Source organism: Diadema setosum, chromosome 5 (assembly GCF_964275005.1).
Source record: "Diadema setosum chromosome 5, eeDiaSeto1, whole genome shotgun sequence".
NCBI lineage: Eukaryota > Metazoa > Echinodermata > Echinoidea > Diadematoida > Diadematidae > Diadema > Diadema setosum.
The window spans coordinates 30,665,110-30,679,632 of NC_092689.1; the positions used below are offsets into that span (position 1 = coordinate 30,665,110).

The following is a 14,523-nucleotide window of genomic DNA, read 5'->3' on the forward strand; positions in this document are numbered from 1 at the left end:
AAGAAAGGGGGGGGGGGGGATTGAATTTTTGTTGTTATTGTTCATTTGAGAAATACCGGATGTAGGCAAGTAAATTTACATGTCTACAAACAATGGAGATCAAACTGGGCGTGAAACCATAGTAATATGGTTTCTAAGTACACGTACAGCTGTACATGCAATCATTTGATTGTTTGCATTCTGGGAACAGTGATGCTCAATAGACCATTCCTAGTACTAGGAGATGGCCTCTAGTAATAGTGCGCAATTAGTGTGAGTCAGTATTTGATACACGTACAGTAGTGGTGTGAATATGCTGTGCTGCAGATGCTTGATTATGTGCAGTTAGTCCATCGTCATGGTGTTTTTCATTCACTGTGATATGAAAATGCTCTAGATTGAATGAATAATGTACGTGGGGATGTTGATGAATTGTAGAACATACTCCTAGTCAATGCATTGTGACATCCTGTTTTGGAATATACATGTACATGTAGTGTGAATTATGTAGCACATGGAATGGCTAGAGAAAATTCCATACAAATGGTAGCATTCCTTCAGTAAGTTATTCTCCTTTTGTATAGATACACTGTATGCCAAAACAGAAAACAACATGTAAACCCTACAATCACCTGTAAAGAAAGTTTGTGGTTGATTTTTTATTATCTTTAAGCATACTTGGTATACATGTCTAACTCATGTCTAACAAGAGTTTAACAAAGATGATTACTGTTTCAAATACTTTGAGAAAATAAATCTTTTGTTTTCATCAGATGATGATTATTATTATTATCATTTTTTATATATTCACTTTGGCTGGTGGTTAGCATGAATACAGTATAATTTTCCTGTAGTCTTCATTTGAAGTAAGTAATACTGTGCATGTGTTTGCCCATAAGGCGCCTAGGAAATCATATGGCTACAACATCGCAAATTACAATAAGAATGTGAAGCCAGTGTGTCAATTGTGTCTGTTGAATATTCTGGGCTTCAACTCTGCCTCCTTTCCAAACAGGATATATGTTTGCCATCGCAGCACAGAACACATCTTCCACCTCCCCACCGGAGGCTACTACACCACTCGGAACGCTGGTGACAGAGATCACGTCTATTGCAACAGAAGAAACTGTGACCTACCTGCCGTGTAATGATACTGTAGAGAACTGCACATCTCTGGATCCCATGACGCCAAACACTACCGGAGGAATGCCTGCATCAACAGTAAATGTGACAGATGTACCTACTCCAAGTGCCAATGTCACCGATGCGAATACCACCGCTACGACCATGGCAACAACCATGGTGGCGACCTCCGAAACTGGCCCAAACTCTACCACAAATATTTCCGTAGAGCAGACGACCATGCAGCCAAATATGACCAGCAGTCCCATGGCCTCGCAAAGTCCAGGCGCGGGCAACGAGTCGACGCAGGCACCGCCAGCGACAGAGCCTGCAACACAAGCCGGCACCGACGAGATAGGCACCGACGGCACCGACAATGGCGTGCTGACAACCCGTGCTCCAACCAATCAGCCCCCCGTGACGAAGAAGGCAACCACCCAACCGCCGTTGACCCCCAGCCCCTCCACCGCGGGTAACACACCTGCTTCCAAGACCACTTCCAGCAAAGCAGTGGGCACAACGAAGGACAACGGGCCAGATGTGAACCCGACACATCACGGCAACTCCAAGGGCGTTGTCATTGGTCTCGTTGTCACCGCACTTGTCGTAATCCTGGTTATCGGCGTCTTTGTCTACATAAAGCAGTGAGTGCAGAAATTACAATTTTTGAGAATAAACAACAGTCCTATTGGGCCATTTTTAGTGGAAGTATGGAATAGACCACTGCATGTATGAGAAGCCACCTGGGCAAGAAATTTCCATGCTATGGCAGCTTTTGAATGTCAGTAAATCAGTGTATGATTTTTTTTTTTTTCATGAGGAATTGCAGAGTAGAGCTCTGCATTAGTCATTTTTTACTTGGTCAATTGATTTGACTGATTAATAGGTGTGATTCAGACACAAAACTCAATTTTATCAATGCAGCCAAAAGCAGTGGATGTCCTATTTCTCAGATGCCCTAAACTGAACAAAAATACTCTTTCAGATAGTTTAAATGGAGGTTATGTGCAAATTGTCTTTTGATGAAATACATGTGTACACTAGCATGTACAACAGTTGTACACTGTACCATGGATATAACAAATAGCATGTTTTGTGTAGAAAGGCTATTTGGAGGTCCCTATACATTTAATCTCCTAGTCGTTCAAATTGGGATGTGGATGAGTTGTTACGATACCTTGTATTCAAATGGTTCCACAGCTTTGTCAAACTTTCTTTCTGTTGATTTCCTTAGTCTTATTTTTCATTGCGCTACTTTTTCATTCCAACCTTTTTAGCTCACCTGAGCCAAAGGCTCAAGTGAGCTATTGCGATCGCCCTTCGTCCGGCGTCCGTCGTGCGTCGTGCGTCGTGCGTAAACTTTTTTCATTTTCATCTTCTTCTTGAAAACCCCAGGACCGATTTTCATCAAACTTGGCAGGTAGCATCCCTAGGGGGTTAGGAACTCAATTTGTTAAAATGGGCACCATGCCCCACCCAGGGGGCCCCCTGGGGGGCAAACCCCCCAAAATTAAGGAATCTTTAAAAATGTTCTTCTCTAGAACCAGAAGTGATGGAGCTAAGTTAATACTATGAGTTAGTACATTGATGACTGTAGTTTCAAGTTTGTTCATGGCAGAATCAGGGGTGCCCCCCTTGGGACCCAGGGGAGGGGGGTGAGGAGGGGTCCTAATGGGGCCTAAATTGTACATTTTTATCTTCTTTAGAACCCCATGACCCATTTTCACCAAACTTGGCAGGTAGCATCCCTAAGGGGTTAGGATCTCCATTTGTTAAAATGGGCATCATGCCCCACCCAGGGGGCCCCCAGGGGGGCCCAAACCCTCAAAATGAAGGAATCTTTAAAAATCTTCTCTAGAATCAGAAGTTATAGAGCTAAGATAATACTATGAGTGAGTACATTAATGACTGTAGTTTTGAGTTTGTTCATAGGAGATCCAGGGGTGCCCCTCTTGGGGGCAGGGGTGGGGGGGAGGGGGGTGGTTGGGAAGGTCCAAATTTGGGCCTGAATTGTACATTTTCATCTTCTTCCTGAAAACCTCATGATGGATTTTCGTCAAACTTGGCAGGTAGCATCCCTAGGGGTCAGGATCTAAATTTATCAAAATGGGCACCATGCCCCACCCAGAGGGCCCCAGGGGGGCCCCAATCCCCAATAATTAAGGAATCTTAAAAAATTTGGGCCCTTATTGTACATTTTCATCTTCTACTTGAGAATGCCTGGTCAAATTTTGGTAGAGCTGTGAATAATTTAGATTAGTGACTGCGTGAAAGGTGAACTTGCGATACTCAGGTGAGCGCTAGACCCGCGGGTCTCTTGTTTACTGCAGCATGTAAATTCCCCTGTGAATTTCCCCATATCATGTGTTCTGCCCCCATGTTTGCTCTGCTTCTCTCTCTTCGCCAGAAAATTTAGGGGACCTATTTAAGAGAAGGGTTCTTGAACACTCGGTCTGGTCCAAGAATATGACTGAACAGTGATTAAAATGTAAATGACCTTGCCTTCGTTGCTGTTGAGCATTTCCCCAGTTGCATGTTTGGGCCGGGGAAAAACACCCCACCACGTGGCATTTTAACCTAGGGAAGGCTTGAAATGTCAGCACCCATACTCCCCTACTTGTGCTTTTCAGCCTGTGTACAACTTCTACCCGCATTTCAACTCTCTGGAACAGTGGTAGGTACTGCAAGCTCTCCTTGTTTGTGACGTCGAACGAAAGATGCCCCCGATCGACATGCATTCTCTGAAATGACGGGCATCCACACCTCCCTCATCTCCTTGTAGAGGGTTTCAGCCTGCCCATGACGCCCTTTCACTTTGTCAGTCTCTTGACATACATGTAGTATACAAATATACTTTGCCTTGAGAGTTTCTTGTTAAAACTATGGGCAGAGGTGACTCCAAAAGAACTATTCACTGAGGGGCGCAGCCCCAAAGTGAATAGTTCTTTTTGAGGCACTGAGGCCTATAGTGTTAACAAGAAACTCAAAATTAGGCAAAGTATGTTTGTTTTATATTTTGGATCAAAAATTTAAACAAAAGAAGGGGAAATTGGGGGAAATGCAAAGCGAGAAGTCGTATGATGGATGTGATGTTGTGAAGGGATAGTACATTGATCCTACGTTAAGAAGCATGTCGCTGCGCACGATGTCGGACCTGCTTTGTGATGTTTGTCAAAAATGTTACATTTACAAGCGCGGGGCGCGGTGTTAAGGTGCGAAGCAGTGCGCAATGTCAGAATTGTTTTTATGATGTCACAATTGTTTTGTTAGAAATTGATACATTTCACAGAGTGACGGTACTAGCAGTGTGCAATGTCAAAATTGCGTTGTGGCGTCACAATTGTTTTGCTAGAAATTGTTACATTTCACAGAGTGACGATGCAAAGCTGCACACAATTTCAGAATTGCTTTGTGACATCATTTTGCAAATAGCATACTATTTGCAAAATGTCATCTTAGAAGTGACGTCATTTTGCAAATAGTACTTTATGGAGTGTCAACTTTCTGAAATAGCTGAAAATACCTATAATCATGTGAAGCTCTTTCAACCAATCACCAGAGGATGAATTTTTGATCCAGAATATAATTGTTGTTATTCTGTTTCATGGCCAGGAGGAGATTGCGCAACAGCTACGGCCGATTGAACGAGGAGGCGGAGGACAGTGGCTGGTCGGCCTTCTCCAAGAACCCCATCTATAGGGGAGACAGGGTAAGAGCCCTCACTCATGCACCCCTCGCTGCCCTATCACTTCCATAACATTGTCCAGTCCTGTGCCGTATTGCCATTTTGACAGTTTGTTTTGTTTTTGTTTTCTGGCTTTTTTGCTTGGGTCATAATTACTGCACAAACTGACAAGTGCAACATGTAACAGTCTGTAACACTTTAAAATTACTGTTTGATTTCATGACTGCAAAGTTTGCAGAGGTGTTAACATACAGCTGTTCTTTATGACTTTTTTTTTCTGTTGACAAAAATTATTGTTAAACCAAAATATCACATGATGAAGAGTTGCCTACTTTTTTTTTTTTTTTTTTGCACTTAACTTTGTTCACTCAATGTTTACTGGCAGCCTTTTGATTTCGTTTATGCACATGAGTGAAATTTATTTGTGTGGCATTCAAACCATTTCTGCAGTTATGGGCAGTTATGCTGCGAGTTCCAATTCAATAACAGTGGTGCTTGCTGGATGTGAGGTCAATACACTCACATGATTTTTACATCAGAGACAAAAACAAGTGCACTTGCAAATTATATGATCTGCAGTGAACATGTTTATATGTTTGTGCTCATCTAGTTGTTTATTCACTCTTTGTTTTGAGGTAGTATCAGGTATCTTATCAGCCATATTATTTGCAGTTGAGATTATCTTGCATAAATCAATAGACCCATAAATCGTAACTGTTTTGAGTGCATGGTGATCTGTATCTTATATTGGCGAGAGCTTATCCATAGCATTCTATGCTATCTACATTGACTGCTCCTTCGTGGACCAAATCTTTCCTTTTGGACTTTCGTAATTTTTCTTGCTTTGGGAATGATGCGAAGGAAATGATCAGCCCCGATTTTGAATACGCTCAAAGCTTGACCTACTATGTATCTCTGCCAAATTGAATTTAGGGTGTAGTGTCAAATGACGAGGGAAAGTGCAGTATTAAATTTTTAGTCTACCATCCTAATTATTGAGGACTGTTGAGCTGAGACATGTGCTGGCGGGAAATGAATAGCACCAATTTTCAGCCATGTTTAGGGTCGACTGTGCAGGCTTTGACACTTACTAGTGTGCTTGTAGACCGCAGCTAGTGCCTATTAAAAAGGAAACAGAGATCAGCACTGCTCCATAGTACATGTACACCTGTGCTCTCTCTTGTCAATTCTGGTTAATAAACAATGTTTATGCACAGGTGTAAATATATGTAAGCACCAAAACTGCACTTAAAGGGTCCAATGGGCAAGGTGCCAAAGAAGAGCATGTGCCCTACTCCATGCCCAACTGTGTGTTCTTCAAGGCAATTGATTGGAATTCAACCCAGACATACTGATTGGCTTGGGTCGTGACATGGCAATAATGGCTCAGGGTGATTTTGTGGCCATGGAAGTTTAAATAAATACCTCCAATGTGAGCAGTTTGTGTGCTCAATAGTCAGACCACAGTATGAAAACTTAACAAGACTGTTATTAAATCCCTGTGAGTAGCTATTGTATTCAAGCATGCTTACCAATTGCCCAGTATCACATACATCTAGAACAGGTCTTTGTTGCATGCAAGTGAAGGAACACGCAAGCACATTATGTTTTTGGGCATCTTAAATACATAGTGTGTTCAGGGATTTTTTATGCATGGAATTTCAGTGACACTTTTACAACAAACAGAAAAAAAAAATTGCTAATCTCTAATGCTGTTGCATGTAAATGATTATACATGTCATAAAATGGAATTTAATAGATCTGTATTTCATTGCAACATTAATGCAAAGTGGCATAAATGACTTGTCTCTAGGTTAAAAAGAATCAATGCAGTTCCTCTGAATTACCCAGTAAATGTACCTGTCATTATCTAACACGTATCTCCTTTTTCCCTTTTTTTCTGTTATTCTCTATTCGCCATTTTTTTTTTTTGTCACAACGCAGAACGAGCCCTATTTGTGAGCAGCACACATACACACACACAACCCTTCTCAAGCCCGAGTCCCAGTGTATGTTCAATCGGTATTATCCCATCCTCTTTGCCTGCATGATCTTTAACCCACCTTCGGCCATAACATTCCTAACCCGTGTACAGAACATGTGACCAGGTGCACCTTGATGACCTTTAACCCCTCATGACTAACCTACGTAAACCGCAATCGAAAGGAATAAACATTAAGTCTGTGTACATTCCCAGCTTTGTTGATATATTGCTTTGACACCATGAAAGCGAAAGGAGTTTTGAGTGGCTATTGTGATGAGAAAGGAACCAAAGATAACCAAAGTGAATCCAAAGTGAATCGCCCTTTCATATCCAGGCAGTGTTTGGTACTAGAAACTATCATCTGATTTTAAAAGCTTTGAGAAGAGGTTATATTTCTTATCAAAGGTAATCAGTTCTTTGCTGTGAAGTACCGTGTCACTCTATTTACACAAAGAAAATGACCACGTGAAATATCATTTGGGAATTTTTTTTTTTTTTTGCAGAAGAGTGACAGAGTATCAATTTCAAAATCGTAAAGCTCTAAAAATATTGTTTGGATGAATGATAAAGAAATAGGAGAAATTGCAACTCTTGTTTGACCAACCATGTGATTTGCAATGTTTTGTTACGAGATGAGATTGCATGATTAGGCAAGGAGTACATGTACTTGCAATCACAGTCAGAGATCCCTTTATGGTAATTCCATTGGTTTCTTTTTGTTTTTGTTTTTTGATATTCAAACGCACAAAAAATTGATATTGATTCTCAAGAAAGAAAAGGAAGAAGGACAGGAATCCTTGCTATGCCATCACTGGAGATTACACATTTTAGTGTGTACATCTCTGCTTCTGTAATTGATCAGCCACTAACCTTATCATAATCATAACAGTCACATCAAATAGTATTGTATGATTTGTACTGCAGTCTGTTTTTGTTCTTTTGATAGCACTTAAAGTTATTGCATGATTGTGAGTGCATGTATGTAGCAGTAGTAGAGCCTAAATTTTTGCATTATTATGTGGTTGTGTTGTGGACCAGCTTAATACTAACAGCATGATATAGAAGTGACATGCACATGCAGCTTTGCATTTAGTTATTTCAGCTCATCAATCATTAAAGGGAAATTCCAGGCCAGTTTAAAGTAAGTCTGGGGAGAAAGAGTATTAAAAATACATGTATAACAAACACAATGCTGAAAATTTGGTCTAAATCAGACCAAAAGTAAAGAAGTTATGAAATTTCAAAGATTCACTAAATTTTGCATAGCAGTTCGTGAACAGTTGTAATGGATAATGTTTAAATGAGTGAGCTGATGATGTCATCCCCTTACAATATTTCATTAGTTGTATCAAAAAGAATGAAGAAAATTCATTTTTTTTTTTCTGTTATAAAAATGTAAGATATGATGCTATTCCTGGCTAAATAACTTCAAGGTAATGATCAGTAAGAAACAGTATTATCAGGATTTGAGACTTGGGCATTATTGCGATTCAACGAAAAGCTGGAAATTTCAAAATTTTCTGTACAGACTAAATGGCAAAATTTTGAGGGGATGATATTATCACTTCACTATTTGCATACATTGTATTATATTCATATCGACTGTTCAAGAACTGTTCATGAAAAATAACCATAACTTTATAATGTCATAACTTCCTTAATTTTCAAGCAATCTTAATTAAAATCTTATTGTTGTGCTGAGAAAATTTTACTCTTTTTTTCTCAGACTAACTTTCAACTGGTCCAGAATTCCGTGTTTAAAGCTAATCCTTCATATGTGCATTCATGTAGAAAGCAAGATATATAATTCTAATCCACCTGAAATGTAATTTGTCTTGTATGTGCGGCACCTTACATATAACTCACTATAATAACAAAATGCATACATAGGCTTGTAGCTCTTTTTAGAATGTGCTTCCAGTGGTACCCAGCTTCTGGTACGATGTAAAGGTTTGTTTGGGGGATTGAAGTACTTTGTGTATCAATGAATGTTGACCAATTTCTGGTGCATCGCAGCTTACAGGAAGATTTTCATGCCGAAAGAGAACATTTACAAAATTGGAATTGGTCATATAGAAGTAGGAATGGGATGAAAGTCTGAGCTGATTTGGACAAATTACACAAAACCATCCCAAAGATAGTACAGTATGTTGTCTTCCGTGACATCCAATGAGCCGTTCAAAAATTATGAAGCATCATTGATGTGAGATATATGACATCTCTAATATTGTATTCCTCATTATAATGCCATAAAAATAAATCCTAAATGTCTTGTTCATTTCCTCTTGGTTTCTTAATGACTTGCTGTGAGGGCATTAACTTTTTTTTTTTTTTTTTTGGGGATAGAATATTGAAATGCCCCTTTTAAAGGAAAGCGAAACAAGTAATGTGTATTAAATGCAAAGGAAGAAGTTTTGTTTAGGTACCAAAAAACTTATTGGTCCTACTTTAATCAAATATGTAGTCAGGGTTTCCCCCTTTCCTCCTCCCCCCCCCCCCCTTATTTCACAATAGATACATTTCTCCATAATTATGAACTCATGCAAAAGCTGCCAACAGCTGTACCTTATGTCAAACATACCTTTATGTCAAACAACTAGTATTGTGGAACTTGGTTTTTACAATTTGCACACATAACAGAACCCTACTTGGAAATAGAACAAAGCCCAGAGTCAGTATTCCCACTGTTGTATGTGTGCCTTTACACGTCTGCACAGCAAATTATTGGTACAGCAGTCACTTTGTGCAGTTATTGCGTTACTTATTAGTTAACCATATGGGGTGCAGTCTTTTCAAAGTTCATCAGTGGGTATAAACATTGAATAGCATGGTTTCATTGCCATCTGACATGTGCGCAATGTATTGATCTGTTGGCAAAACAGTCGTCTCTGACAAAGTGCAGTGTGAGTGTGTGTATGGTGTGTGCACATCTGGACTTCAATGCTCTGCTCCTACAGATAACATGTATGTGTGTATGACGAGTCGCTTATAAATTCTGAATTCAATTGATGTCTGTCGAATATTTGATTATTCATTCATATAGTATGGAAGCATAAGTAGAGTACTGGGACCATTTTACATGTAGAAGCATATTTGGTAGTGCATCATGGCATTGAGCCCTTGGGAGTAAATTTGAAAATGACATTTTTTTTTTTTTTTTTAAAGTGACTAACTATTGTTTTGAACGGCAGGGTGTGTATAGTTTTAGGTTCAGGATTAGGATTAGGGCCACGGGGAGGGTCCAGGGTAATTGCCCCGGGGGTAATTGCCCTAGACCCCCTTGGAATGCATGAATGAGCAAGATTGCGATGAAGTGGTGAATCATTTGCCATAGACTGCCTATATGCCACTGTTTTTAAAACAAAAATATGTTTGATTAACGATGGTGAATATTTATGGATAATAAGCCAACTCCACATGACAAGGTGTACTTTACATGGCACAGCAAGAAATCATCTTCACGTACATGTAGTTCAAAAAATATAGAAATATGGATTATCAAGCATGATGACCGTGATGATATCCACAATTTGAACCAATATGAAGTGTTTATTTTGACCTCTTTTGTCAACATGGATAAAACAGTTTGTTTTGTTTTGTTTAGTTTTTTGTCATTGCAACTTTCAAAATGTTGAGGCCATGAGGGATTTTCTCATCACAGTCAGTCCAGAAGGATTTATTCCAGAAAGCATATCATTTTTGAAGGCAGTAGTGAAGAGGCAGGAGGTCGGTAAGACAAAAAATGGTAGAACATAATGATCGTGAGAAAATCGGCCAGTATGAGATGTGGACATTGTGAAATAACCACTTGGCCATGCAACTGTGATTAGATTTGTACTGAGGGATCACTGGTAGTTTTTTGTTTTGTTTTGGGTTTTTTTCCCTTCCTTCTTGGCATGGTCACATCAGTTATATATACTAGTACAGCAAATAAAGCAACCTCATGTAGTACATGCACAGTGTATATTATGTCCAACTTTCAGAGAGAAAGAGCACCAAGCAAGGGCTGTCATCTTGCCATTACGTACATATTTTGTCTCACGATCGCTATTTCATTTGATCATTCTGCTCATGTACAGGAGTGTGGTCTTAGGACTAGAATTGAGTGGTTAGGGGCTGGGACAAGGTACACGTAGGTGAGGTGTTAAGGCAAGAGGATCCGACAGAGAATACTTCAGGTATGATGTTGGATGAATTGGGGCTTAGACCTGATTATGTCATTGGGAATACATGCGGATAAGGAGCCTAAACATTTGTTATCCACAAATTTTATAATCCAGACAGTAGGAGCATGATTGGAGAATGTGTTCAGATATTAGCAAGGGAACCAGGTAGAGTAGTGCTAATTGCAAAACAGGATATTCGAGCGAGGGGCACTGTACTTCCGTCAAAAGTGCAGGCTGTGTAGGGCCCGTTCAGTAGCCGTGCTATATGGCTGTGATGTGTAATAAATCATTGCTATCACGCTGATTAAATTCTATCAGCCCTAATCATACTGGCAGCCAAGAGAAGGTTGTGATTTGTGCAGGGAGCCTGTGTGGAGTCCTCTGAGCCGTCAGTGGATGGACTACTGTTCACTGTTTGTCATCACTGTGTGAATTAATGGGACCTTGTACAGTTTAGTCTGAAAGGGCTGTTGCACAAATAAGAAGGCAAGCATGTTTATTTGACAGGCACCATCCATGTACAACGTACAATGTAGATCTCTCCCCCCCCCCCCCCCAATATGATTGTATGTCTGTGTGTTTGTGAGTCTATGTGCCTGTTTGTTATTTGACAGCATCCTTCGTTGAGGTGACTACATTCATGGCGAATGTGATAGAAAATTAGTCAGTGAGTGCTGGCGCAAGGTCGAGATAGCCCCCCCCCCCCCCCCAATACTTTTATTCTGCATTTCATCATTCTACATGTATGCATTTTTGCCCTTGTGTCAGATGAGTGCCAGAGGTTTCTGGGTTGTCTGCTTTTGGGAAATTTAGAAAAAAAAAAAACATCCTGTCAGAGAGAAAGTCATGCACTCTGTGTCACCTCAGAATATATTGCCTCTGTGGTGTTTCAACTTAAGATAAAGCCAATCTCAAAAGCATCATATTTTATCCCTGTCAGATAGCAGAGAAATTGGAAATAGGGAAGCGTGCATTATCGGTTTTTATTTGGGATTCCCTACCCCCCCCCCCCCCCACTCTTCAGCCCATCTAAACATTTTGAATACACACTGGTTAAATATAGACTGGCTATCGGTGCCCTCAGAATGAAAGTGTGCCATTTGAAAACAGACACGGACGACCTCTTTTAAATCTAAGAGTTGAAGAGTGTGGGAATATTCGGTCTCCTAGTAAACCTAGTTTTGTGACTGTTGAAATGATGTGGAAGATTGCTTAGTCAGATTTGCAGTTGGGCTCTAATGCTGCGATCAAATATGATGTATGAGAAATCAGAATACCATAAGTGTTTATGTGAAAACATACTGTAAATCCAGAAATATTAGTGTGGATTTTGATTTTGCGAATTGAGCGAAAGCCAAGGTTTGCGAAATTAGAATGCACACGAAAGTTCTTGTCTACCCTATATGCATTGAATGTCGGTGCGATGAGTAGCAATTTGCGAAAATCTCATGCTATGACTTTTGTTTATATGTATGTGCCCCTGGTAAGAGAGACCATCTTTCTGTAGAGTAGATGTAATCAAGACACGCCCCCTGCCTCATAAAAATCTATAAAATTGACTTTCGGTACACTGAGAGTAAGTTTTAAACAATATGTACAATATGTATATAATATTCTTTGTTCTTTTCTTTTTCAAAGGAGAGATATTTTGCAGGATTATCAAAATTTAGGTCCATATTGCATACAAGTCTGCAACTTAATATAAAAGGCAACACATTGGGAGTCATACAAGTGTAGAATACCGATTTGTTATCTGTTACTACACAGCAGCTGCTTTGTGGTATATTCTATTACAAAATGTGTGATCTTCATCAACTTGGCAATGTCAGGGTCAATCAGGGTAAAGGGTGTGTACAGTTCTGGTTGAGGTGAGGATTTAGCTTTTAATGTTTTGCGAGATATTCAGAAACCACTCTATGAGTTGTCCAAGAGCATGCAATTCTAAGGGGTATCAAAAGTTTATTTGATGAAAATTGGTTTTGAAATGGCTGAGATATCACAAAACAAGGTGAAACAAAGAGATCCTAATAAAAGGCGTGGCCTGTCGCCTTTTATTATTATCACTTTTTTGGATATCTCGGACATTTGAAAACCAATTTTCATCAAATAAACATTGAATCCTTCTTAAGATTTCATGCTCTTTCATATTTCATAAGATGTTTCTCATTATCTCACTTAGGAATGTTCAAAACATGAATCCCCACCTCAACCAGTACTGTACAGTCCCTTTAACTCCTTTTTTTTTTTTTTTTTTTTTTTTTTTTGTTTCAATGAGCTTAGGAGCCTGCACTGGTACATTTTTATATAAGATCAGAAGTCACAGGGTGTCTTCTTTCACGCAGACATGACATCAAATGAGAACACTGCAGTCCTTTTTTTTTTTTCCGGGGGTGGGGGGGGGGGGGGGGATGGGAGATGTCTTCCAGTAGCTTCCTAATATATTGATCGAGACTCTACAGATTACGCAGTAGGTAATAGACTCGCCCATTAATCCTCTCCAGCGAGGTGTAATGACAGTAATGAAGATAGGCGACGTTTAGTTAGTGCCAGGCAACGTAGAGACAGTAATGGCTGCAGTTGTTGTTCTTGCAGTAGCGTGCTGTACTATGATTTATCCGACCTGTGCTGCCTAGTGTCATACAAACTGTGTGTGATATGTTGATGACTTTGCAGTAAGGAGCAGCCACATTTAATGGCATTATGCCAGATCAGTGCAGTAGGACATAATCTCCAGAGGAGAAATGATAGTCTAGCATTTCCCCCTTTACTTCATTCAATTTTCCAGCTTGTAAAATGAAGAAAATGTTAGTGTTGAGCTCCTTTCTTGGCAAAAGTGGAATAGTGGAAGATTCAGAAACTACAATTTAGGATGTACTATATTGTTTTCACTTTCTTGCATTCTCCTTCCAAATGTGTTGAATTCAAAATCCTTTGTGCAACAACAACAACAAAATCATGATATGTGTGACCATGCATCACAAAATCAACAAAATGTGGCAGGCCCTAATTTTACATGAGAACTCAAAAATAGGTGAAATGGGTCAACCTTGTCAGTCTTCAGTTTTTATATATATTCTGAAAGCGCAATTTTTCTTCTACATAATTAGCAAGCTTGGGATCATTTAAAACAAATGGGAAGTTGTGTTTTCAGCAATGTTTCTAGAGCACCATTTTGCAGAATAGTGTGATTATGTACTGTATGTCTCAGAGACTCCTTTTCATTTCTAGAATACTCTATACACCCTCCTCACTTTCGACTCTGATAACTTTTGAAAGGACTATGCTACTGCATTTGAAGTTGGTATCAGTCATGAATAGAATGTATTCAATTAGTGTGCTAAAATGAAACGTAATCTGAAAATCTCTTCATTGTGGTTGCTGCAGAGTTTTACATCCAGTGTTTTGTTCCATTCACTTGCACAGATTGCAGCACAGTGAAATAGAAGTGCTTGAATAGACCATTAACTTCAAAGCCTCTTTCCTCAGTTAACACTTTTCCAGAATGGGAACTTTCATTTAATACTTTATTTGTGTTAAAAAAGTCCATTTGTCTTGATTCAGGCCTACACGTCATTTTAAAGCTCAGA

General features: G+C 39.5%; 1 protein-coding gene across 1 annotated transcript; it reads left to right on the plus strand.

The window, feature by feature from the left end:
- Positions 1-989: 989 nt before the first annotated feature.
- LOC140229280 (uncharacterized) lies at positions 990-6,845 on the plus strand. Its single transcript, XM_072309555.1, has 3 exons — positions 990-1,745; positions 4,714-4,810; positions 6,731-6,845. Exons 1-3 carry the CDS (start codon positions 1,000-1,002, stop codon positions 6,746-6,748), a joined length of 861 nt encoding a protein of 286 aa, XP_072165656.1. The 5' UTR covers positions 990-999; the 3' UTR covers positions 6,749-6,845.
- The last annotated feature ends 7,678 nt before the right edge of the window (positions 6,846-14,523 follow it).